The sequence below is a fragment of the Drosophila sechellia genome, chromosome X (assembly GCF_004382195.2).
Source record: "Drosophila sechellia strain sech25 chromosome X, ASM438219v1, whole genome shotgun sequence".
NCBI lineage: Eukaryota > Metazoa > Arthropoda > Insecta > Diptera > Drosophilidae > Drosophila > Drosophila sechellia.
Genome location: NC_045954.1, coordinates 16,882,609 through 16,906,891, shown reverse-complemented (window position 1 = coordinate 16,906,891; position 24,283 = coordinate 16,882,609). Strand labels below are relative to the sequence as shown.

The 24,283-nt window shown below is 42.6% G+C and overlaps 8 protein-coding genes across 11 annotated transcripts in view; 5 read left to right on the top strand and 3 right to left on the bottom strand.

Moving 5' to 3' along the window:
* The first annotated feature begins 180 nt into the window (after positions 1 to 180).
* LOC6617996 (NECAP-like protein CG9132) lies at positions 181 to 2,768 on the top strand. The gene is made up of 4 exons (XM_002042268.2): positions 181 to 356; positions 1,320 to 1,716; positions 1,966 to 2,171; positions 2,237 to 2,768. Exons 1-4 carry the CDS (start codon positions 274 to 276, stop codon positions 2,286 to 2,288), a joined length of 738 nt encoding a protein of 245 aa, XP_002042304.1. The 5' UTR covers positions 181 to 273; the 3' UTR covers positions 2,289 to 2,768.
* Positions 2,769 to 3,559: 791 nt separating this feature from the next.
* LOC6617995 (UPF0472 protein C16orf72 homolog) lies at positions 3,560 to 8,540 on the bottom strand. Its single transcript, XM_002042267.2, has 5 exons — positions 7,933 to 8,540; positions 6,370 to 6,459; positions 6,112 to 6,298; positions 5,825 to 6,052; positions 3,560 to 5,552 (listed from the first exon to the last, which is right to left on the bottom strand). The coding sequence occupies exons 1-5, from the start codon at positions 8,111 to 8,113 to the stop codon at positions 5,429 to 5,431; spliced, it is 810 nt and encodes a 269-aa protein (XP_002042303.1). The 5' UTR covers positions 8,114 to 8,540; the 3' UTR covers positions 3,560 to 5,428.
* An 845-nt stretch (positions 8,541 to 9,385) lies between these two features.
* Positions 9,386 to 11,201, top strand: LOC6617994 (exosome complex component RRP45). 2 transcript variants are annotated; one of them, XM_002042266.2, is made up of 3 exons: positions 9,386 to 9,941; positions 10,081 to 10,800; positions 10,859 to 11,201. In XM_002042266.2, the coding sequence occupies exons 1-3, from the start codon at positions 9,485 to 9,487 to the stop codon at positions 10,897 to 10,899; spliced, it is 1,218 nt and encodes a 405-aa protein (XP_002042302.1). In that variant the 5' UTR covers positions 9,386 to 9,484; the 3' UTR covers positions 10,900 to 11,201. The 2 variants fall into 2 exon arrangements, with proteins under 2 accessions (XP_002042302.1, XP_032581291.1); XM_032725400.1 differs by lacking the exon at positions 9,386 to 9,941 and adding an exon at positions 9,971 to 10,028.
* LOC6617993 (histone deacetylase complex subunit SAP30 homolog) lies at positions 10,981 to 12,738 on the bottom strand. Its single transcript, XM_002042265.2, has 2 exons — positions 12,170 to 12,738; positions 10,981 to 11,983 (listed from the first exon to the last, which is right to left on the bottom strand). The coding sequence occupies exons 1-2, from the start codon at positions 12,560 to 12,562 to the stop codon at positions 11,855 to 11,857; spliced, it is 522 nt and encodes a 173-aa protein (XP_002042301.1). The 5' UTR covers positions 12,563 to 12,738; the 3' UTR covers positions 10,981 to 11,854.
* Positions 12,739 to 13,426: 688 nt separating this feature from the next.
* On the top strand, positions 13,427 to 13,946 carry LOC6617992 (protein deadlock). The gene is made up of 2 exons (XM_002042264.2): positions 13,427 to 13,633; positions 13,698 to 13,946. Exons 1-2 carry the CDS (start codon positions 13,469 to 13,471, stop codon positions 13,878 to 13,880), a joined length of 348 nt encoding a protein of 115 aa, XP_002042300.1. The 5' UTR covers positions 13,427 to 13,468; the 3' UTR covers positions 13,881 to 13,946.
* A 758-nt stretch (positions 13,947 to 14,704) lies between these two features.
* On the top strand, positions 14,705 to 16,658 carry LOC6617991 (zinc finger protein 629). The gene is made up of 2 exons (XM_002042263.2): positions 14,705 to 15,125; positions 15,190 to 16,658. Exons 1-2 carry the CDS (start codon positions 14,940 to 14,942, stop codon positions 16,213 to 16,215), a joined length of 1,212 nt encoding a protein of 403 aa, XP_002042299.1. The 5' UTR covers positions 14,705 to 14,939; the 3' UTR covers positions 16,216 to 16,658.
* On the bottom strand, positions 16,656 to 17,776 carry LOC6617990 (39S ribosomal protein L22, mitochondrial). Its single transcript, XM_002042262.2, has 3 exons — positions 17,403 to 17,776; positions 17,120 to 17,333; positions 16,656 to 17,005 (listed from the first exon to the last, which is right to left on the bottom strand). The coding sequence occupies exons 1-3, from the start codon at positions 17,664 to 17,666 to the stop codon at positions 16,788 to 16,790; spliced, it is 696 nt and encodes a 231-aa protein (XP_002042298.1). The 5' UTR covers positions 17,667 to 17,776; the 3' UTR covers positions 16,656 to 16,787.
* A 487-nt stretch (positions 17,777 to 18,263) lies between these two features.
* Positions 18,264 to 24,283, top strand: part of LOC6617989 (integrin alpha-PS2) — a 30,453-nt gene continuing 24,433 nt past the window's right edge. For 2 of the 3 annotated variants that reach the window (XM_032726817.1, XM_032726815.1), the window contains exons 1-2: positions 18,264 to 18,387; positions 21,211 to 21,555. In XM_032726817.1, the coding sequence (XP_032582708.1) occupies positions 21,350 to 21,555 (206 nt within the window). In that variant the 5' untranslated portion in view covers positions 18,264 to 18,387; positions 21,211 to 21,349. Of the gene's footprint in view, positions 18,388 to 19,152; positions 19,241 to 21,210; positions 21,556 to 24,283 lie in introns of those variants that run through there. The other variant, XM_032726816.1, reaches the window with a different exon arrangement.

Sequence of the window (24,283 nt, the reverse complement as noted above, 5' to 3'; positions counted from 1 at the left end):
ATGACACAAATTTCAGTGATAGCTCAACTATAAGATTGTAATTTTCCAAAAAACATAAGCTTTGAACTGTAAATGCTTAACCATTTAATTAATTTAATAGTTTTTAAATATAAATTTAAAAATAATGTTCACCACTTTTGTGTTGGTATATTTTCGAGGGTCGCTTGGCATATGTAGACTATCGCCCGCCGGTCACACTGGCTAAAGCTTAAAAAAACACTTGGCAAGATTCAGATAATAAACAAAATCAAATTTATCTGAACTTCGAATAAGATGGAATACGAAAGTGTGCTGATCGTGAAGCCGGAGGTGTTTATCTACAAAATACCGCCCCGTGCGAGCAATCGAGGCTACAGGTAAGTCGACAAATCGGCTGGCAAGCCAGATGACTACTTTTTTTCGCCCCTTTCTTTTGATTTTCTGCCCTCAAAATTGAAAGTTCTTCGTGCATTTCAACGCCCACTCGCTGCACATATAACTAAATATATAAGTGTGCGGGAATGCATTAATTATGTTTTTCTAAGAAAAGTCAAGGTTAAAGGCAGCACGACTTCTGCTGCTGAGACTGTGAAGTTCAATTCCAATTGATTTTTTTTCCCTGAATTATTGTTGAACATTTACACTTACACGTATCAGGGAGCCAAAAACAAAAACACACAAAAAAAAAAAAACAGATAAACACACAGAAAGAAATGGGGGGCAGCGAAAAAGCTTCGCTGGCGTGCGTGTAATTGTTGCTATTTGCAGCCACTCTCTTTGTTTTCCTTTTGTTGCTGTTCATTTCACAGTTAACTGCGCTCAGGTGAGCAAATAACACAAATTATCGAAATAACTCAAATATTGGGGGTATACTACAATTAAATGGCTGCGAACGATCCATTAATCGAATGCCAGGCGAATTAATCCACAAAGAACCACATTCCAGCGGATTTTCTATTGGCTTAAATATATCGTAATATCAATTATCTCTCTGTAGCAATTATTTCTGTATATACATATATAATCTTAGGATCATAATATGCAAGAATTCCTCTCAAATCCCTGATCGTCGTGATCTTAAGTGGAGTTTATAAGATCTATTAACTTCTTACAACTACAACAACACCCTATATTCTCGTAATTTTGCCAAGTAATGGAATTTCTAGCCGATAGCATGGAAACTGAACGCATTCTTAGACTAGAAACGGCAGATAAAGTCGTTCATTTTCTGTCAGATCTTCAGACCTAAATAATATGTTTAATCGTTTTTATCAGTTTGCGCATACAATTGCCGCCAGAAGAAGAAGAGTAGCATTCTAAGTGATTTATCCTATTCGCAGAGCGGGAGATTGGAACTTAAAGGAGCCCACCTGGACGGGCAGGATGCGACTGGTGGCCAAGGGCACCGCCGTCATCCTCAAGCTGGAGGACAAGACCAGTGGTGCCCTGTTCGCCAACTGCCCCATCGACACATATCCCGGCGTGGCCATCGAGGCGGTTTCCGACAGCTCCCGCTACTTTGTCATCCGCGTGCAGGACGATAATGGACGGTCGGCATTCCTGGGCCTGGGCTTCGGCGATCGATCCGATTCGTTCGATCTGAATGTGGCGCTGCAGGACCACTTCAAGTGGGTGAAGAACCAGGAGCAGATCGAGAAGGAGAAGACGGAGCCCAAGCAGGAGCTGGATCTGGGATTCAAGGAGGGCGAGACCATCAAGATCAACATGAGGATAACGGTGGGTTCAGCTGCATTGACTTTGAATGCCAAGTAATCATTGCCATAAGCAATCTGCTGCTATATCAGCTATTTCTGGGAAAGAAGACTTCCCCCATCCGAGCCACTCATTTTGCTTTATCAGCAAATCTGAGTTGCTGAGATGTTGAAACTTGATCATTGTGTTTATGGCCGATGATAACGCTTTCAAACCCAAAAAACCGCAGAATCAAACTTGCTTAATGTGTGGGAACTTCGTTGTTTGTTTCAGAAAAAGGATGGCTCCGAGGGATCCTCGCGCACTGGCAAGAACAAAGGCTCCTCGGGCGTGCTGCCACCGCCGCCCGGTGGCCTTGGAAAGATCGCTCCGCCACCGGCCGCCGCCCCAGCCACGACGGTACGGCAAAGTCCCGGCGTTTCGACCGCCCACAGACCCGCCGCTGGAGGATCCGAATGGACCGACTACGCATCAGCCGGGTGAGTTGTAACTGGGATTATTCCCAACTAGATCTGCATTACATCGCCAATTCTTCGTTTTCCAGCGGCAACCAAGGACAACAGAACTCGTCCAACACCAACTGGGTGCAGTTCTAGATAGACATCATCCTGTTCCTGCTGCTGCTCCTGCTGCTGCGCTCCTATCACCCAGAACTTTATGTTTTAAGACTCTTCAGATGTTTTTTTTGTATTCACCATTTGCAAGCAAATTATTATCGTTTTGAACAAGACCAAAAGATTGAACATAAAATTCAGCAAAGGCGTCACGCGTTAAAGTTAAAGATTTATAATTCAATTGAAATTGTGTATTAGTTTCCCCGCCCACCACTCTCCCTCCCTCTCACTCTCTCTCTGTCTGACTGCGTAGTTGCGTCTCGCTCTAATTGGAGGAGTACGATGAGCGTGGGCGGAGTTCTCAGTGGGCGGGGATCTGTAGCGAACTATTTAGCCTGGTTGTTAATTGTATAAGTGAAAGTAACGATAATTTGTATGGAAATTATACTAAAATGTAATTTGTTAACGTCGAGATAATGCAATTAAATATGCAAACTAAGCTTAAATCAAGTTACACACGAACACGAACACTGCAACAGCTAAACTAAAGTGAATTATTCAACTTTTGAGTACTTACACACGCACGTAAAAAAGGACATTCCGCAGATGAGCGATAGGACGCACTACATGCCAATCTTATTTATTGTTAACTCTATTCCAAATTACCCCCTTCCCCCCTCCGATCCACTTGTTTCACAGCCCCTACCTTATATGGAATACCCGAAATTATGCAGATCTATGCACCTGTTTCCCGTTTTCCAAACGCGAATCACATTGTTTGAAATCGGAATTGAATTAAGCGATCAATTTTATGGTTTCACATTATTTGAGTGGTTCACAATCGGGATCAGGTCATTATATATACATATATATATATTTTGTTCTGTTTTCAAAAGTGGCACACACATGCATAGCGTTTAAGTAAATCAAATGAATTACATATACATAATATACAATATGAAGGAATATCCACATGTATTTAATAAACCACATAATTGTAGAGAAGTAAATCTTGCTATATCTGAATTGTTGTTTCAGCCCCGACCACAAATCACCACAAATCAATATCCTATAACTATGCTCTCTCGTTTCTGTTGCTGTTGAAAGATAACATAAAAACCTAAAAAAAAGGAAAAGTTTAAAAAAAGCGCGTTCTATTCGTTCCATAAGTGTTTTATGATTAGAAGAGCTGCTTTCGGCACTCATTTTCATCGCTTTAACTTTAGAAATATATATATATACTATGTGGAAAGATCGGCTCGCGTCTTCTGGGGACGTATTCGTATTCGAAACAGTTAACTGCTATTTTTTAATTGTTATTTTTGGCTAATTTATTGCTTACTTTCAACGAGAAAGCACACAAGAGTTGACTCTATTTTACTTGCGAATTTAATCACCGACAGCCAATTATTTTTTGATTAAAAAGCTGCTGACAGTTTCTATTTTTGAAATTTACACGATATTTTCCACATATATTTTCTCAGTGTAACCGGCCAGAATTGCAAACAGGATATATATATTTTCGCTGAGTTTTCGTAACTAATTTTAGATAACCTTCGAAACGAACATATTCGCCAGCTTTGAGCAGTCAACAAAATCAACAAACGAAACATAAATTACATGGAAATAAAATTATATATATATATATATACACACACAAGATATATACAAGAAATGTAATTAATATTAATGAAATACGAAATAAAAATAGCAATGAATTTCAATGTAAAATTCCACACCTATTTTAATTTCGTGGGTAAAATGGATATGGATATTCTCCAGTTCGCTGATAAATATAATCCTTGTTTAAATTATAATCTTTGTTTAAATTAGCCCCTTGTTAAATAAAAACGACATTTGCTTTGCATTTTTCTGTTCTTTTTTTTCATACGTTTTTATTTAACTTACAATTTTGTTTTCGGATCTCTCGCCGGTTGTTCTTTGCATTAAGGTATTGTTTTTCGACATTCTTATGGATTTCGGATTTTAAATAATCGTTTAGTTTAGTACATACAAATACAACGCAATATTTTCATAGGACTTCGATTCCCGACTCTTGACTTCGCGCCGATACACAATTAATTTATCCGGCTTGCTTCCCTCTTCAATATTTAGCTTTAGTAATTCTCTGCCTCCGGATTTCTCTCACCGAACTACGTGGATCAATGTTACATCATCGTATGCTACTCATATACATAGCTATCTATATATGTATAAATAGATGTGGGGGGTATCTGGTATAACCTGGCTAGCTTGAAGTCACAATCACCACGGATTGCACATCATAGTTTTAGTTTTAGTTTCCACATCCGAGCATTAGACTTTTCAGCTCCCTCAACCGCCATGAGTTATGGGCACAATTTCGATTTCGTTGGACACCCACATTTGTGGCATTTTGAGCTGCAAGTTTCGGAAATTGGATGAAATGAGGCGGCAGAGGCGGCTTTAAGTAGCATATACAAAGAGTGTATATATATAAATATGTAACATTATATTTCTGCTTCGGATTTCTGGGGGGTGTCTCTTATTTTGTTGTTATTTACACAGCTTCATTTGTGGTTTGCATAATGCAAAAAAAAAAAAATATATATATGTATAATATATTGTGGGTTATACATTTTACAATACCATTCACTATTACCGCTTCGCTTAATCGTAATCGTAAATCAGACGCACAGCTGGCATATAACAGATATCGTACTCCTAAGCTTTTCACTCCGTTCGCATTAATGCATGATGACAATGATTAACAGTTTGTGCCCACCATCGGCATTATCCTTATAACATAAACATCTTCCTTCTGGTGTCATTACAATCGACATGACTTTTCGCTTAAGTGCTATCAACTAAAACATAACTTAACCCTATTCATGTGTGTGGTTTTTGTGTGTTTTACGTACATTTGCTGCATGTATGTGCACAAAGTGGGTGGCTAAAAGTGGGTTGCTTTGTTAAAAAAAAAACAATACGGTAGGCAATTCTTAAACTGAAAATCTTAACATCAAGTTACTACTTATGTTCTCGTTCTCGCAAGCCTTCGACTCGATTCGCTCGCAGTGGCCTTTATATTTTTCCTTTTTATTTCCATTTTCATTTTCAATTAGACGAGGTGGAGTTACATGGTGTCTTAGTGACCGGGAGCTTGGCTTTGGGCTGGGATCGCAATTGCAATTGCTTGTGGATTACATGAAGCGCTGGCGTTTACTACTGTAGTGGCAAATGTCCATTTTGTCGTCGATGGGACTCCCGGGACGCTTGCAATGTCGCGCTATTTCGTTGGCGACAAATGCGAATAGTTCCGGGCCACTGAAATATAAAGGACATTGATTAGGTATCTTTAAATTGGCTCTGGACTAACTACAATGTTTGCTGAGCAACCAAGTTCATAAATTCCTACTTTCTCTAACAACATTTTAACTTTCTGAATGTTTTAGACAGTCTATAAATTTATAATCCTGTTGCCCTCATCCGCGTCTTGTTAAAAAATTTCTTTCGGTATTAGCTAAACTTGCAGTGGCTGGAGAACTTGATAATCTCAAATGTCTGCCCCGTTGTGCAGATGCTTGATAAATACTAACCGGGGCCGCAAAACCAAGGCCTCCTTGAACGTGTGCAAGTCATCGCCGATTCCGCCGCCGGGGGCACCGCCCGTTACCTCCTGACGGCCACCGGCAGCTCCGGCGGACAGCAAGTGCCCACCGCCGGCAGCTGTGAGCGGACCACCGGTCAGGCCCAGTCCGGAGCCGTGGAATCCCAGGCCAGAGCCACCACTGCCGCTCTGGTGGTGATGCTCCGGCTTCGGTGAGCTGCAAGAAACCGACGAAGGTGAGCAGTTTTAATTGTGCAAAAGGCAACGGCGACTCACCGACGATTGGCATGTGGATTTGAGTTGGATGGCGGTAGTGGCTTTCCGGCCAAATAGGCCAACAGATCCTCGCGACGTATCATGCGGCGTTTTTTGCTACGCGCCCAATCGGCCAATTCGCGAGTGCGTCTTTGGTAGCCGCATTGAATGGCAGCGTCGCTGGTGCGTTTGAGACCATCACATGATTCTGGAGGAGATCGGAGGACACGGATCGGATTAGTCAAGTCAGATGCTTTGGGAGAAGCGACATGGACTTACCTTTGTAGAGTGTTGTCACAGTGCCAGCTGCGGTCTGGAAGGGCAGCCAAAGGGCGCCTGTATCCGAGGAAAATGTGTTCGATGAGCGTTCTGTGGAATATGGAGAAATATGTTATTTATTATACAATATCGTACTTCTGAGGGTCATATATTTGATATTTGGGTTTATCCCTATAATATGAATAAGTCATTATTCCCCCCTTTTTTCCGCGTTTTTATTTGAAATTTGATCGATTGGTGTGGAATTGCTGATCCGAAAGCATGGATGTCATTGATCTAAGAATCCAGTTTCAACTAGCCAATCCCTAATATGGAATATAAAAGTGCAATGCTCGACAATAATTATGTTTATATCACACGCTTTTTTCGAACTACTGGTATTTATTAGTTATTACCCTCAAACTTATTGTTTGTATAATTTTGGGAAACAAATAAAAAATTTTTTGTCTATGTTCCTCAAATATTATTATATATGTATATACAGGATGTAAGGACATAGTGGAATGAAATGGCGGACACGAAATCCCAGCAAGACGTTTTTCCTTGTGGAAAGTGAACAATGGAATCAGACACCTACGACCTGTCGATCGTTTCTTCCCTCTCTCATTCTCTCCTTTCACGGTTGACCCCTGCTCCTTGCACACCTGCTGCACGAAAGGACGAAAAAGGACGAGAGGGAGACAGAAGGCAAGAGAAGAGCCGTTATCGACCCGGAGGAAGAGGAAGAATGCGGTGCAAGAGGGATGGCAATAGGCACTCGAAGTTATTTGCAAGCAAAATAAAAAGAAAAAAAAAACAAGAATGAGAAAGCAAAGAGCATGGCAGATTAATCTCACAGCGATTTTCCCTACTTCATTTTGTTTTGTATTTCGCTAGCCGAAAACAATGACGAAAGCAAAACAGCTGTTCGACTCTCTCACACACACACGCACGCAAGCAAACAGATGAGCCTGTACGCACATGTTGATTAATGATATCAACAATAACAGCAACAACACCACAGTCGCCAGCAACAACAAATGGGGGGCATGAAAATTCAAAACGGCGACGCCTCTGCCCCTTCTTTCTCTTGCTCTCCCTATTTTCGATTGCCATTGCACTTGCCATCTCTCTTTTCGCACCGTCTCGTTCTCTCGTTCTTTTGCTCCCTGTTCTATTGCATCCCTCTCCCCCACCCCCCCTTCATCAAAAACATGGCCCATAAACCATAACAAAAACAACAAAAGCAACACTGGAGCCCTTTCTGCATTTTGATAATGCGTAGTATTGAGGAGCGAGCGAAAAGGGAAGTTGCATTTTCATGATGAAAGCCGGGCTGCTGCTACCCCCTCCTCTTCTTCTTCTTTTTCTCCTGGCTGTTCTATTAATACCTCGCCCAAAACTATTTTTGAAGAGAGACTACACACACACACACGAACACACACACGGACGCAGATAGTCAGACGGAATGGAAACACAAAGAATAGCAACAAAAAAATAAGCATGGAAGCCTACGCCCTTGGAAGGGATAACGGGATCTATATCCCCCCCAACCCCAAATCCTCTCCATCGCAATCAACTCACCTCTGTACAGCTGGGCAACGGCGGTGGCCGAATCCTGGAATGCTCCCCAAACAGTGCCCAGATTGTTATCCCGCTGACGCACAAACTCCCGTTCGTATTCATCGTGCTGACCGTGGATTTCTCGGTGACACTGCTCCTCCAGCCAGCTCTCCTCGCCTCCGGACTCCGGTTGTTGTTGCATTTCTCTCTCCACTAACGCGCTCTCTCGCCTTGTGTCCCTTCCAAGTTACGGGTTCGTTCCCGTTCCGGCAAATGTGCCTGGACAATCTTCTTCTTCCGCTGCTCCTTTTCTGCTGCTGCTGCTGTTGCTGCTGCTTCTTCTTCCTCCACTGGCGCTGCTGCTACGACACACACGCACACACACACACACTCACACGCGAAGCGAAACGCACCAACACACTCGCACGCACTTTGGACCAAACTCTTGGTTTCGATATTGTTGTTAGCCAGGAAATTGGATGTCAATCCTTCGTTTCGACCGCCTGGACGCCCGGTTGGGAATGATACTAATTTATTTATCGCACGAACGCAGAGCGAGCAACACTTTTACGTAGTAAACCAGCACAAAAAAGAACGACACTCAGCGACAGCGTTGCTAGATCTGGAAAAATTGTCGAGCGACCGCTGCTGGCATTCAGTTCGATTTTCGATCCGGTAGCAGGTTCTGATCCTGGTGAACCAGTGACTTCTTTTTTACTTCTTAAAAATAAAGATATCAAGAATGGAAATAAAAATTCCATCTAATGCCTGATGTAAAGTTAATAAATTTAATAACAAGTGTTGCATTTTATTTTGGAACTAATTTATATAAAGACTTTTAGGCTTAAAAAATTCGTTTGATTTACTTTATATAAGTAAATATTTTAGTTTGTTATTTAAAAGTTGTAGAAAGCATTATTACAAGCTTTTATTTGTGCTTGAATCTGTGATTTAATGATATTTAAATACTCTTTTTTATATGTTGCGTTTTGGAACATTAAAACTATTTAACTTTAATGTTTTTAGTGTTGAATTTGTAATATTTGTATATTTTTCCGATATTCCAAACTCTATATATATATAATTTGCGAACCAGTAAAAAATGCATAAAAATAATGTTGCCATCTGTTAAACCATTAACAATTTGCATATGTATATATATGTCCAATACTATTTAAGAACTTGAATTAGTGAATTACCCGATTCTTTTACAGATATTGTACAAGTTTGATGCCGAAGAAGCTGTGTAGGCATTTAAATAATTATTTTTAAGATAGCCAACGTACAAAATATTTATTTGTGCAAAATTTAAAGTCCAGTTTAAATATGTTTACGGCGCTAAAAGTCCTTTTGTAGTGTCCTATAAAATGCTTTTTATTTCACAAGCATAAGAAATGTCTAAATATTTATTAAGCGTGTTAATGGTTCCAGTTCCGTGGAACCAGTTCCGGATCAGAATATATGTGGATCACAGTGGCATCGCCGCACTCTGCACGTTTTCAAAAGCCGGCCAAATTCAGTCCTAAACGAATTCAAAACAAATCGAAAGGATCCTTCCCAGCGAAAACCCAGGATGTTCATGAACTCCAATCTCTTCGAGCCAGGTAAATCGAAGCCGGAGCGGAGCTTCGTCCAATTGGCGGTGAAGCAAAACCAGCGCCTCGATGGCCGGCGCTCCAACGAGAGCCGCGATGTGGAGCTGACCTTCGGCACGGATTGGGGCTCCGTGGCGGTGTCCATGGGCGACACGAAGGTAATGGCCCAAGTGACCTGCGAAATGGGCCCGCCGGCCTTGTCTCGCCCCAACGAGGGCAAGCTCCACCTGAACGTGCTCCTTGGCGGCGTTGCTTTTCTGGACGAGGCGTATAGCACACATGACCAGCGATCGCTGAAACTGAACTCCCTGCTCGAGAGGACCTTCCGCAGCTCTAAAAGCATCGATTTGGAATCTCTGTGCGTGGCCGCCGAGAAGCATGTGTGGTGCATTCGTGTCAACGTCAATGTGATCAATCACGACGGGAATCTGTACGGTAAGGGCACCAATCTCAAGATGAAAAGCGAGCTTACCTCTTAAATGTTCAAAAGCTATCAGTTGGTGCCATGCCGTCACCTGAGTGGTAAAGAAAATCTATATATTCGATATCTATTTATCTCTATTCTTTCTCATAGACGCCAGCTCCATAGCCACTTTGGCTGCATTGATGCACTTTCGCCGACCGGATGTCTCTTACAAGGACGGTGAACTGTGCATCTTTAAGCAAAATGAGCGGGAATTCATGCCACTGCTATTCCACCACTATCCCGTCAGTGTAACCTACTGTGTTTACAAGAGCAGCGGGCAACCAATACTGGATCCTACGCTGCTGGAGGAGAACGCCGCCGATTCGGTGATTGTCCTGAGCTTTAACTCCTATCAGGAGCTGTGCAGCCTGACTGCCGGAGGCACTGCACCTACAAATGCCCCCACCGTCATGCAGTGTGCCCGCAATGCGGCAGCTCGTTGCAAGTCCCTGTTGGATTTCGTACGCAAAGCTTTGGCGCTGGACGAAGAGTGTCGATCGCAGGGCGATCGATCGGTCGATGGACTGGTGGGACTGATTTTAAATACGGAGCACAAGCTGAGCTACAACAAACTGATGGGCATCCAGAAGCAGCGGCAGCAGCAGCAACTTCCGCCAGGCGAGAACATAGAGTTGGATAATGAGAGCAGTGAGACGCCTGTGGCCAACGAAGAGCCGTCCAGTGAGGAAGGAGCTGGCGCTCCCATGGACACCAGCGACTGGCTGCCTCCCGATGAGGACTCCCAGGAACTGCCCATGCGCTCGGAGGCAAGCCCATCGAAGGCAGGCAAACACAAGACGAACAAAAAGACACGGCCGCGCAAGCAAAGTAAGTTGGCAATCAAAGCTGGAGTCCCATTATTGATAATGCATTGATTCTTCTCCAGATCACAGCGACTCCGAGGAGGAAGCCAGGCAATACATCTAGCCGATGTGATGGTCGTGTAGTTAAGAGAAAATGCTTTCTATTAAGTTTTATTTAGGCTTATATGTATGGCTAAAATCAGTCTAGGCTTTTAACAGAAATCGTTTAATGCGGAATTCCAATTGATTTGTGGAACCGATGTTCGTCCAAGTTAGACTTAAACTAGAGCTCTAAATATATATGCAACCCGCCGGGGCGAACGACACGATGTTTTAGTTTAAATATTGCAAGTTAATTCGTTCCTTATTTCTCTCTTTGTAGCGATAATGCATAGGCTTCCGGATTAAATTTGCTTTCACATTGAAGTTCAATTGTGTTTGCTTGTCTGGTTACTACTAACTGACGTCTAGCCAGAGACCCACTTCATTTAACTTGATGTATAGTACAAACGACTAAATGAACATGTCTTTAAGCCTAAGAATACGAATTGCTATTTGATTTAGTGTGTTGTGTTTTCTGTTAATTCTCTTGTAAATTTACATAGTTTATTTAATTTTAGTGCGTGTATAAATAGCTATTAACAACGGACCAAGGCTATAAATAGTTTTTGTAAATTTCTTTTTTTTTTTTAATTTTAGGCTTACTTTCGCAACATACTGTTATTAATTTAATTTTTTTGTTTTTTGTGGGAGCACCAGTTGCCTTTTTCCTTACGTTCTTTCATTGCATATTTCTTTTGTATTCCGGGGAGTCGAGGAAAGGTTTAAGGGTTTGGGCAGTGGTGGCTTATGGGTATGGGATTAGGTTTCTAGGAGGTCACACGGATAAGGATGAGGCATTGCACTATCAGTATTCTCGTTCATCCTTATTCTGGTCAACAATGCCGACGTCCAGCAAATGCAGCAACAATGTGAGAAGTGCGTGTGTGTTTACTTTTTTTTTGATCGGCAGTTGGCCAGCGTTAAAAGGAGTAGACGTCGTCGGCGTCCTCCTCCTCCCTCCGCCCGCCGACGCGCCTTCAGGTGGTGTCGTTGCCAAGGCCGTTCTTCTGGTCCAGCTTATTCGAGCCCATCTTCACCATGTACACGAAGAACGTGATGATCTCCTTCTCCTTGATGGGTATTGTCTTGAAGTGTTTCATAATTGTCTGTGGAGAGTAGAGGTTTGCAACTTAATTAAAACAGGGTTTAGAAAACCTTATAATTATAAGCTAAAGCCTGTGGAGGCTACTGAAAGAGGGACCACCATGGAGCATCACGGAGCACATTGGGCCAGCGTGCTACCCCATGAAATCCGCATAGCCTGCCCAATTCGTTAACTAGGTCAAACTTACATCCGCCAGCTGCGCCCGCTTCATGCCCTGCCTCGTTTGGACCTTGAAGTGGCGCTTGTAGCGTCGCAGCGTGCTCACGCCCAGCTGGTAGAGATCGGGGAACTCGTGCAGGTCCGTGTCCGTCTCGTTGCTGTCGTCCTCGCTGTCCTTGCGCCGACGCTTGGTGCGCACCGACTGGATGCGCTCCTTGTGGTGGTCACAGATGTAGATGTGCTGCGCGGCCGGATCGCTGCTGAGCTTGAGCCGCTTCTGGGCCACCGTCTTCTGGATGCGCTTGGAGTAGCTGGCGTAGCCAGCCTGGTTGCGACAGCGCTCCATGTCGTCGATTAGGCAGCACGTTTGGTCCGTGTGCCCGCGACTGTCCTCCTCACCGGTGCTGAATCCGTTGTTCATCCTGTTCCCAAACCTGGCCGATTGCTCTCGCGTTCGTATCCAATCCAATCTGATCCAATCCCTTCCTGCTTTGCTTCCTGCTCCTCTGATTTTCTCCGTTTCGCTCCTTTGTCTCCTCTTTCGCCTTTCTCTCTTTTGACTATTGCTTTGCTTTGTTTCTCTTTGCCAGAAAAAAATTTTTTTTGCTATGTGACCAGACTGGGAAATGGGAAAATTCGCCAGCAGCTGACAAGAGCGGACAATTTGAAACTGGTGCATTTGCCCTTGAAGGGTTGCTAATATTCTTAAATATCAAGTACAGCTGCTTTTTTCCAGAATATCAATCATTAATTTAAAATTGGTACTAATAATCACACAAAATATTAATTATTAATAATATTTTGAGACCAAATCTTGATTATCTTTGTTTATGACCTTTTGGTTCGCTGGATTTTTACCTTTGATCCAACCCATTTGCTAATGGTAGCCATGGAAGACCGCTTTTTCTTTTATTAAGAGGTAGGTATGGAGGTAGACCAAAAGTTTCAGTGGCTTGAAGAAACAACCATTTCCTTTGAAACATGAGCGCCGAATGTAGGTTGTGTATTTGTTTTAAACCCAACTCGTGAATGTGAAGTTTTGCTTTGGTACAAATGTGGTACAAACAACTTTTTCAAGAAATATTCCTTTTAAGATAATCTCTACGGAACAACCGTAACTTTTATGGATGTGTATCGACTCATGTAAGTGATGTCAGATTAACTGAAGAATTCAAATTATTAGATGGACAACACATTTAAATTTGTTTACAAAATGGCAAAAAGGCTTTTCACAGGACCGTCTGGTATTTAACTACAGCTTTGCACGACCTCACGGTCACACTAGTAAGAACTATTAAAGTTAACGCGCAAAACACGTGGCGTGATCATGAAAAACTCGGCGAAAATAAGTATGAGCCAAAAACTGGCCTGCTGGCAGCAGATTCGGAGCATGTTGGGAACGAGTTACACGTCAGAGGAGAATTGGGATACTCATTTCAAGGATTTCCTCGAAAGCTGGGAAAAGCATCCCGACCCCATCCAAAGCCGCTCCGTAAGATTTCTGCAAATTTTATCCGAGAATTACTCGTTTGTTATTTGTTCTAATCAACCAACAGGATCCGAGACTACCGCTAATACTGAAGCACTTGGAAGATCTGCAGGAAAACCCGCATGGACCGGTGGCCGCACTTCCAGAGTCCCCTGTTTGCGTGGATTCCGCCACCAATTCCACCGCCGCGTCGCGTGAACATCCGAATCCCAGCAAGTCCCTTGATTCCTCTGTAAATTCAACAGATTGAGATCCTGGGGATGGAGAAAGATAAAAAAATTCAAATTATACAAATAAAAATCCTTGTGACTACAAATATGTTAAAATCTAAAAGCGGATTAATATCCATACGACTTCCAGTTCCTCCAAAGCTCAAATTTCCAAGCGCAGAGTTTCTAAACTCTCAAGTAGAAGCAACGCCCAGAAACATGTGCACCTGTAGGCGATACAATGGATGATTCGCGCAAAAACCGAGAACCACGTGCTAGTGCTCCCAACAAAAATGTTTTCAAGTGCAGAAAGGCATATCGCCCAATTCCCATTTTTTTTGGGGACCCAAGGATCAGCAAATTTCTAAAGCCATTAGCGTATTTAATCAACCAAGCCAAACACAATGAAAATTCTACAACTAAAAATTCAAAGTTTGAATAAACTAAATAATAAACAGGTCTTAAACCTGCTTCTAATGAATAACAATATTAACATAGCCATCCTATCTGAAATCTGGGTCAAAGACAGACTGCAGCATTCCAGATTATTCATATTATATAGATATTTTGGAAAACCAAAACTATTTTGTCCGTGGTGGCGTCTCCTTATAATATATCAAGCATATATAATCACAGCATCAAATTAAGTATCCTGAAGTCAGAGACCTTTTTAATAAATGCTGCCTCAGCCCGACTCTTTTCAATATATATCAAATATCTATATCTATATCTCCATTTGAAAATTAAACTTTGAATAAAGTGCACGTTACAAGGGATAACATATGTGACCAATGTATCGTTTTCGATAACTTATCGCACATCTTATTCTGCTGTTCATGTACAACAACACTGCTAGGCAACACTTTCCAGCCCTGGAAAAATACCACAAAATCTAGCATCTCTCTAAAAACGAAAACATAAACGCTTACCAGGGCATTATATTAAATTAAAATAAAATAAATCTTTCCAAACTTGGGTCCTTGGCAATTCCGCGTACACGAGTGTGGCCAAATAATTACACGACATTTACGGATATCGCGGTAACTTAAAACACACCAAAAAGAAAAAGATTTGAATTTTCTAGAAAAAAAAGCTTTAAAATGCCACCTGGAACACAAATTGCCAGCGACAGCGACATGGAGACCGCTCTGGAGGAGTTCAAGCAGCGCCAGGGCCGCCGCAACAGCATCGGCTCGGCCAAGTACGCGTGCAGCATGCCCAATTGCGAGGCCAGCTTCAAGCGGCTGGACCAATTGGACCGCCATGAATATCATCACACAGGGATTGTGAGTATTGTTAATTGTATGATAAGTATAGGCCGCCAGTAGTAGTAACGCCGCTACTTTGCAGAAGAAGCACGCCTGCTCGTACGAGGGCTGCGACAAGACCTACTCGATTGTGACGCACTTGAAGAGGCATCTGCGCAGCACCCACGAGCGTCCGGAGTCGGCGGCCAAGAAGACGGTGAAGTGCGCGCTGGAGGAGTGCAGCAAGATGTTCATCTCGGTCAGCAACATGACCCGCCACATGCGCGAGACCCACGAGAGCCCAAAGGTCTATCCGTGCAGCCAGTGCAGTGCCAAATTCTCGCAGAAGCTCAAGCTGAAGCGCCACGAGATCAGGGAGCACACGCTGGAGTATCCCTTCAGCTGCTCGAAGTGCTCGCGCGGCTTCTACCAGCAGTGGCAGTGCCAGAGTCACGAGCCCAGTTGCAAGCTGTACCAGTGTCCCGGCTGCCCGCTGCAGTTCGACAAATGGACGTTGTATACGAAGCATTGTCGCGACTCGTTGCACGGTAAGAATCGCCATAAGTGCGACCGCTGCGAGAGCGCCTTCGACAAGCCGAGCGAACTGAAGCGTCACCTGGAGGTGAAGCACAAGGAGGCGTCGCAGGCGGATGAGGGCGCCACCTCCTTCACCTGCAACGAGGAGGGATGCGGCAAGAGCTACTCGTACCTCAGGAATCTCCGCCAGCACATGCTCACCGCCCACTCGGGCAGGCGTTTCGAGTGCCAGGCCTTGGACTGCGGCAGCTGTTTCAGCAGTGCGCAGAATCTGACGAGACATCTGCTCAGGGATCACAAAGATGGTGAGACGAAGAAGGAATTGAAAGCCAAGAAGAAGGACAAGGGTAAGAATGGAGAAGAGGGCAAACCTAAGTCCACCTCCCGCAAGCGACGACGCGATGCTGGACGCAGCAAACACTCGAGGCTATCCAAACTGGCATGCCTGCAACTGGACAAGGAAGATGATGAGGCGGTGCGCGAGCGACAGCCTTTGGTCCTCGAAAAGATCACCCAGTCGCTGAAGGATGACCCCGTCGAGGAGCTGCTGGCACAGGCCCTGCACGATGAAGATGACATGGAGCAGGAGTAGCGCAAAAGGCCATTCAAAAGGGAAGCGAGTGAGAAGGTCTGGTCAGAAACTAGTGAATAATCATACAAATAACGAATATTAGCTACAAGAGGCTAACCATTGAATGACTACCTTAATGCTAAAAAACAGGTGAATTTAAACCACAAATTCTAAAAGACTAAATACTTAGGATTTGCGGTCAGAAACATCAGAAATTGCATTAAAATACATGTAACTACGCACTGAATGTGTGTTAAATAAATTAGTAAGCTACTACTAGTTGTATTCGCCTGGAGCGAATTAACTTATTTACTTTAAGCTTCCAGTTGCATACATTCCCTGACTTCAACTAGAGTTTCGAAACTCTCGGGCGTCCAGACAGAAAACCAATAATATCCATTGTATAAAATAACATCTCCAATAAACTCCTCTAAGTAAAAATAAAAAACAAATAGAACCTCTGACATACATCTTTTGTCTGTTTCTATTATATTAAACAATCTTCTAAACCCAAAAAAAAATGGTTAATGCGTGGACGCGATGGCGGACTGCAGGAGTGCGGATCGGTAGCATGCGAGTGCCAATTCAGGTGGCTACAGCGAGTTGATGATCTTCCGGCTGCGCATCTGCTCCATCCAGCTCTCGTACTGCTGCTCCGGCGTCTGCGGCTCCTGGTAGTAGTGCTGCGGCGGCTCGCCCTCCTCCAGGCGCACGAAGTAGTGGCAGTGCTTGTACTCCACTTTGCCGAAGCGACCGCGAGCATGCCTCCTCACGCCCTTGAAGACGCGTCCCTTGCCCACAAAGGATTCGGCTGGTGGGTAGAAACAGATAGAGATTCATCAATATAATGGATAATGATGAAGAAACTAATGACGATCCATCATTCACAGTGGATAGATAGATTCCTTGTGCCCCTGCGGCTCACCTATCCACAGATTGCTCTTGTATTCCACGTTGTGCCGCTCCACGGCCATTTGCTGGGCCTCCAGTATGGTCTCCTTCACATCGGTGGCCCCCTTTTTGAGCACGAAGTTCAGCTGCTTCAGCGCCTCGTCGACGGACATTCCGCGAACGAAGGCAGCGATGTACCACATCTTGTCCGGACTGTATTTGATGTTGCTGCGCATGTGGCAGACGTACTGTGCAATGCAAGTGGATTAGAGGATTGTGGCTGGAGGGGAAACTTCAGTGCGTTCGAAATATCTTACAGCCTTTCGGGGCTCCTCGTCCGTTTCCTGCGGCGGATGCACGGTCTTGTTGTACTCCAGCCACTTGCGGGGTCCGTAGTTGTACTTGTTCCACTTGGCGCACAGCATTCCGGCGGAAGCGGCCGTGTGCAGGGATTTCGACTGGAGGGCAGGTGGTGAAACTGGTGATATGGCGGTTGAGCTGCTTTCCGCCGATCGGAGGAGCGCTGCTCCCTGTGGCGCCTGCAGGCGCAGCTGAGACATCTGCCGGATCACCTTGTGCATCTTAGCTTGCTTGAGTTATCACAGCAAATCCAGGCAATTCAATCCGGAAGGGAAAACGCAGACTTTCCATAAAAAAAATAATCGCGTAATCTGCCAGTGTGACCAGTGGCAGTTGGTATGCCGTGGACCTAAAACGTACCGCACAAACGGCTGATCTGCGAGCGGTGTGGCAGCGCTTGATTAGGATAGATAAACATCTGGCAGCGCTACTGATATTGCTTGACAATATATTTATATAATAAATTAAAACAAAAACATTTCAAAAACAATATAGCACAACATAAAAATATGAACTCAAATCAAATAAGAGAATATCAGTAATTCACTTTAAAAAGTCATTTAACTTATGCTTTGTAACGAAAACATTTATCTCCATACAAATAAGCAATTAGCAATTAAAACATATTTATATAGTACCTCCTTTGACAATCTTTAAAGCATAATAAAATCGATAGACATAAATATTCCCTATGCGCTATGTAACTATTCTAGTTCAATGTTATACACTTCAGTTGAATCGCCCAACGGTCTGGCAGCCCTGCGCGAAATTTGAAATTGTATCTGAGGGATTGCTAGCCATCTGAGTGCTGCATTCGGTGGCGTGAAGCGAAAGTTGCCTGGTGTAAAGTGCGGAGCGCTCGCGTTCGAAACGGAAATCCAACGGGCGCCAGATTCGATTCAAATTCGGAACACAAATTCGCGTATGCAAATGCAATCGATGGTAATTGAACGGCGAAACATTGCTTTTTGCGTGATATCTGATACATATATCCAGATCCAGCCGTCGAAATTGTTTAGCGGAGTTTCGAGGGCTAATTGTTTGTTTTCATTAATTTGCATTTGCCAGCTTGCTCTGCCTCGGATAGCCGGCGAATTTGCTCGTATAGTCGAATTGCACATTCCGAGATCTCGTGATTGCGAATCTAAACCATCTGGATAAATGGGAGAACCCATTTTCACTGCAGCGTTCTAATTTTCGAGGCAGAGTTCATTTGCACCAACGCACTTGCGAAAATGTTGCATATTATAGATTTCAAAGTTTATTTAGTTAAAACGTTGGAAAATGTGTATTTAACTTTTTTCGAATTTTAAAACATATTTTCTTTAACTTAACTCAAAAAACTGGGTAAAAATCCTATAAGTTTGTGTGTTGAATATATGAACATAAAAATCATAAACTTATATGAATAGTGGATTCCATGTTCGAAATAAACGTTCTTCCATATGTATGGGCCACCAAAATGACACATCAAATGGTCGAAACTTTTGCTAAAGGAAATTACAGACTTCCCACACGAAACTCACCTTTGAAATTTTTCCGAGTGGGATGCTCGGTACACACATGTGTAGATAATGAAAAAATAAAACTTTTGCTATCGTTTTGGTTGTTTGAGAGCTTTGCATTTGTTCCGAGATCGCTCTCCCGAGTCTAAAAACTAGAGACTACATTGAGTATTGAGTAGGCGACCTGGCACGAGCAGTTCACCCATGTATCTCTGACGGTGCTAAGATGTATCTTACAGATACTGTGCGCCATTAGTCGTGGTTTAAATGTTGCTGCGTTCGCTGCCGAGGTAGAGCAAACAACAAGCGCCAAATGGCAAATAAAAATATAAATATAAATAATACAAAAACACCAATTGAAAGTGAACTTTACTAATTAACAGCACAACACGCGACGCGCCAACAAATTGCTTAAAACATTTTTTTCCAGTGTTGCAGCACCAGTGAAAAGTGCACCCACGAAATAAATTCCTCAAATATACGCATATTAAACCAAATATGACAAAAAGCCAAAATCAATAAACTAATGTCGCAGCTGTGTTTGCACCTCCGCCGTTTTGTGCAGTGTAGAATTCGATCTGTATATGCACGTCTATATATACATGTGCATATATACCTAGATATAGGCGGACTCTGCTGGGCGTAGCACACAGCTTCCAACTTTTTAGATTTATTTTTAGACAAATGATCGGGTGTGTTTTTTCCACTAATTTGATGTGTTTTTTTTTTCGTATTCATATCTTATTCATATATTGACACATTCGTCAGTCATTTTTTATGCCAGCCGCATGATTAATTTGTTGAATGTTACATTGCCTACACCATATGGCGCGTTCTACAGCGAATTTTAAGGTTGTTTTTTTCTCTTTCGCTTAATCATAATTCATTTTCTTGTCTATGAATGGCACCCGCCCATCAACTCGAATCGCGCCCACACTCGGCGGAAAAACTGGGCATATATAGTGGAAAATGTGTCAAATGTCACCTGCACAAATCCGCCTACAACTTGTTGTATTTTTTCCGCCACAGAAACCTAGTTACACTGCAAAAAATATTCGGCTCAAAAACTTACTTGAAGTGAGGACAAGAGATCTTGATTACTTCACGTACTTGCAACTGAAATATGATAATATTTCGAATCGTTCGAGTCCAATTGCATTTTCAACTTTTCCTTCAAAGTTATCTTCAATTTAAACTAAAGTTGTGTGGGAAGGGCTGGTTGGTTGGCTGGCTGGCTTTCATTCTGGCTAAAAGTCTAATGGCTTTTTGGCCGTTATTTTGTTATTTCGGCCAACCTGTTTGACGGCCCATTACGTCACCATCACCATCATCGCGATGCTGAGCGTAGAACGCGCCAAAATCTAAGCATACAGAAAAAAAAAAAATAATCCAAAAGCAAACATGAAACCGTCAAAAATGTCTAAAAACAACAAATCAGATTTTAGAATAAGCCAACAATATATAACCGACCCGACTGATACCCTAGCATTTTGCTGCAGTGAAAAGAAAATCATTGATTGAAATCATTTAAACTTAAAATACATAATAAATAATAAAGATAAGTGATACAATTAACGAGAAATCGTTTTAATAAAAACAAAATCTACTAAATATAAAAATATAATATAAAAAACCTTACATGCAAAGTAATATAACTAAAACGCTTTGATTAAATCTTTGACTTTGACAATACAAGTTTAACCAGCGAAAGAAAACATTAAGTAATAATAATAATCGATCAAAATAAGTTCAAATTATCGGATGACATGCATTTTATTGACTTTTTGGCATTGACAGTCGAATAGTATCGAATAATTTGAAAAGAAACTGAACCGTGTAATAAAGATACACGTAATTGGCCCGACATCCGACTTCAGACATTAGATATCCGACCAGCCCTAACCACCCCGCCCACCCCGCGATTCCCAAGGACAACAGATCTTGATTATGATGTTAACCGAGAGAGAGAGAGAGAGAGAGTGGGAGCGAAAGAGAGAGGAAGATCGCAGACGTAGAGATAGAGATATGTGGAGATACTAAACAGAGACACTCAGCATTTGCCGAGTTGAAGAATATAGTTTTTGTTTTTGGCTTTCGTGTTTTATGCTCTTTTTTTTTTTTGTTTTTTGGTTTTCGGTTTTCGTTTTTGGAATCTCAACTCATGTTGGCCAAGGTTGAGTTTATATAATAAATAAAGCCGCGCGTGTGTGTGCGTCTCTTTTGACCATATGTTATAATAATTTTGGATTCCGATCGCCAGCTGTAAAGATGCAAGCGTAAAGTGCTAAGTTCTTGGATGCAAGCCCAACAAAATCGATTCACAAATTCGAGAGAAAGTAAAAATATAGCAAAAAGTAGAGTAATCAGCTCAGCGAATAAGAAGTTAGAAAGTCCTCAAAATGAGTGGAGATTCCATCCACCGAAGAAGAATGGCTCTTCACTGCCCCATAGCGAGCCTGATCCTGCTCCTGATCGCCATGTCCGCCCATGGCTACAACATCGACCTGCCCAGCTACGTCCGTTTCCGGCAGTCCAGCAACTCGATGTTCGGATTCAGCATTGCGATGCACAAGGGTCGCAGTGGATTCTACGGCAATCAGAACAAGTAAGTCAACTAATTGTTAGCCAGGCATAGATCTAGATACATATACTCATATAACTAACTAGAGAAGTTTCGATTCCAAGGCAACAAGCCGAGTCATTTCAGAACTTTCAGTTCAGTTGGAATACTTATGTTCATTACAACTTCCGAATAGTGTCATTTATTTCGCTTTATCTTCGAGCGACCCTCTTGACATTTCTTTTCATTGAATTATCTTCGTTGGGAGAAATGTGCTTTAAAATGAAACTCATTAAAGATAAGTAAATCATATGGGATTTAAGCACGCTTTCCATTTAATGCACTCTGTATAGTCGTTTTATCTGAATTGCTGAATTTCTGAATTCACGCCGCTATCGGTTACTCTTTCCATTTCACTTATTTGTACGACGATCTAAAAGATGCTGGTGTTCACCCACCATATAAAAATACCTGATAAGAGCATCTGCGATATAAATATAAAATGTGAAATATAGTTTAGTATATATTATTTATTAAGGCCATCGTTTTTTTTTTCTCAATTAAGTGGAGCTCTTCCCTGGTCAAGTGTGCCCAAAAAAAAAAAAGAATTCCGATATGAGTGAAAAGGGAAAAAACCAGAGCATCGGAAGTACTTCCTTTTCTTGCTGGCGATAAAAGAACTCATTCAATTCACGCAAGTTTCCGGGATATCAGTTCAATTCTTTCATTTTCGAAAACTTTTCAGCACTTTAGTGTCCTTTTCACATGTCAGATGGATAGCCCAATATTAAATCATATTGCCATATGATTCCAGCGACTATTAATGTTATCAGTCGCGTAGAAAACTGAGAGATACTTTGGTCAGGACAGACCGCTTGTTAAGTCTCTTTTGTTTTTTTTTTCGCAGCCCATGGTGTAGATAATGCAGTGACATGGTAATCTTCAAGTAGAGATTCCCGGCTATCGGCACTAGGCTCCCAGCACGCAGCCATGCCTGCCTCCAATCTTGAGGAGCGTGAAAATATGCATCTAGAATGCTAAACGCCCATTAGTTTCAATCGCAATGAGATAGCGTCGCCCATTCGGGTAAAGATTCATTGATAAATTTACGAGCGTGTCGCATCGGACGGTCATTTGAATCTATCTGGGACACTTCCCCCCAACCGCCGCGCTTTCGAGCGGTTAGTTTATTGGGGTCTTTTCCAGGGCCCCTTGCTGACCCCTGACAAATGGCGAAAACATATTTTCATTTCATTTCCCGCCCATGCGATCCATCCAGTACTTTCACGCTATTCATGTGAGCCGTTCGATTGAAGCGATAGCCTTTCTGAACCCGCAAAGTTCAGCTTGATGGACCGTGTTAATCGCGCATTCTCAGGCCGTGCACTGCGCGAAAATCCCAGTGAGTTGCCGTATAGGTGTTAGAAAATTATAGGCGAAATGATTAAAATCAAAGTAGGTTTTATTCAATCGCTGAGTTGTTATTCAATTGTCAACTTTGCACTACAGTGTAATAATGCATTTTGTACATTTTTACTACAAATATTCTATAATTGCTGTGTACTGTGGCATTCAGGCGGTAGTCTGCTTGGACTTTTCGCACGTTAGCTGGATGGCTTAGTCGGAGTTGGGGTCTAGTGCTAGGTCCACTATGAGCAGAGTTCGAGAGGATTGAAGAACCGAAGATCCATACCATTTGGATGGAGAGAGTGGCCGGGTGAAAAGTGGCAGTAGTGGGCACCAGGCTATCAGGGCAACAGCATCTGGCTACGTGTGTGAATGGCCTTTTGGCCGTTTGCACTTCTTTCCATTTATACACACCGGCCGGGGCAAAGATCCAAAAAAAAAGAAAAAAACGAACTGCTGCGCTAAGTGCACTTAAAAGCAACGAAAATTATTTAAATGCAGCGTTAAAATTGTTTACAATTCAATAAACAGACGCAAACACATTTGGTTAGACCCTGCCCCAGAAGTGGCGACAATTGGAGATACAGATACAGATACAGATACAGCTACAGCTACAAAGATACCTAGATGCAAAAGGCCGAACAAAATGTTAGCACTGAGTGACTTTAGACCCAAGTTGACTGCTCTCTGAATGCTCTTTAAATGTAGATTCGAAAATGTATCTGCAACTGTTTAGCATATAGCTCTGAAAAATAAAGATGTTGCATCTTTTAAGGTGCAAGTATCTTAAAGCTTGAAGCCATCAAAAACAAGTGACAATGTTGTAAACTGTACCCAGACAATATTGATAGTACCAGTAGAGTCTATATTAAATTAATATTAATATATATATTATTTAAGTATATATATTAATATTAATCTCCGAAGCGAACAACTACCCAGCTGGGCGGGCAAGGGCATTACTTTCGCGGTCTTCGCATCGCTGAAAGCCTAAGATCACTCGACTCCATGGGATAATTGTGCGCTTAACTCTGCAGACAAAGATACACAGGCAATTCGAGATACGAAGTGAGGAAAGTGCTGAACACAAGGTGGCTAAGTAACTAGACTTGCTTATTGTTTATAAGGCAACAGCCCCCGAAGTCGTTGGCCAATATGTATGTGGTTTGCCCTGAGAGCGGCAATTAATACACGATGTAACCGTATTTGCCGAAGAATTCTACGTGAGCCTATATCCGCCGTTCTACCTTGAATAGCAGATGTATCTATGTATCTGCCACTGTAGCTGGGCATCTATACAATGTACCTGTATCTGCCGCAGCGACATAGTTATCTGCGTGGTGCGTTCTATTTACGGTCAAGTGTT

Bases quoted from the DNA above. Each gene is read 5' to 3' on its own strand.
- LOC6617996 (XM_002042268.2), top strand. From the start codon at position 274: ATGGAATACGAAAGTGTGCTGATCGTGAAGCCGGAGGTGTTTATCTAC. The intron at 357-1,319 runs GTAAGTCGACAA...TCCTATTCGCAG, and splicing joins GCGAGCAATCGAGGCTACAG to AGCGGGAGATTGGAACTTAA. The intron at 1,717-1,965 runs GTGGGTTCAGCT...TGTTTGTTTCAG, and splicing joins AGATCAACATGAGGATAACG to AAAAAGGATGGCTCCGAGGG.
- LOC6617995 (XM_002042267.2), bottom strand. From the start codon at position 8,113: ATGCAACAACAACCGGAGTCCGGAGGCGAGGAGAGCTGGCTGGAGGAG. The intron at 6,299-6,369 runs GTAAGTCCATGT...GATCTCCTCCAG, and splicing joins TGTGACAACACTCTACAAAG to AATCATGTGATGGTCTCAAA. The intron at 5,553-5,824 runs GTTAGTATTTAT...TTTATATTTCAG, and splicing joins GCCTTGGTTTTGCGGCCCCG to TGGCCCGGAACTATTCGCAT.
- LOC6617994 (XM_002042266.2), top strand. From the start codon at position 9,485: ATGTTCATGAACTCCAATCTCTTCGAGCCAGGTAAATCGAAGCCGGAG. The intron at 9,942-10,080 runs GTAAGGGCACCA...TCTTTCTCATAG, and splicing joins TCACGACGGGAATCTGTACG to ACGCCAGCTCCATAGCCACT. The intron at 10,801-10,858 runs GTAAGTTGGCAA...ATTCTTCTCCAG, and splicing joins GACACGGCCGCGCAAGCAAA to ATCACAGCGACTCCGAGGAG.
- LOC6617993 (XM_002042265.2), bottom strand. From the start codon at position 12,562: ATGAACAACGGATTCAGCACCGGTGAGGAGGACAGTCGCGGGCACACG. The intron at 11,984-12,169 runs GTAAGTTTGACC...TACTCTCCACAG, and splicing joins AGCGGGCGCAGCTGGCGGAT to ACAATTATGAAACACTTCAA.
- LOC6617992 (XM_002042264.2), top strand. From the start codon at position 13,469: ATGAAAAACTCGGCGAAAATAAGTATGAGCCAAAAACTGGCCTGCTGG. The intron at 13,634-13,697 runs GTAAGATTTCTG...ATCAACCAACAG, and splicing joins ACCCCATCCAAAGCCGCTCC to GATCCGAGACTACCGCTAAT.
- LOC6617991 (XM_002042263.2), top strand. From the start codon at position 14,940: ATGCCACCTGGAACACAAATTGCCAGCGACAGCGACATGGAGACCGCT. The intron at 15,126-15,189 runs GTGAGTATTGTT...GCTACTTTGCAG, and splicing joins AATATCATCACACAGGGATT to AAGAAGCACGCCTGCTCGTA.
- LOC6617990 (XM_002042262.2), bottom strand. From the start codon at position 17,666: ATGCACAAGGTGATCCGGCAGATGTCTCAGCTGCGCCTGCAGGCGCCA. The intron at 17,334-17,402 runs GTAAGATATTTC...TGCATTGCACAG, and splicing joins ACGAGGAGCCCCGAAAGGCT to TACGTCTGCCACATGCGCAG. The intron at 17,006-17,119 runs GTGAGCCGCAGG...TCTACCCACCAG, and splicing joins CAAGAGCAATCTGTGGATAG to CCGAATCCTTTGTGGGCAAG.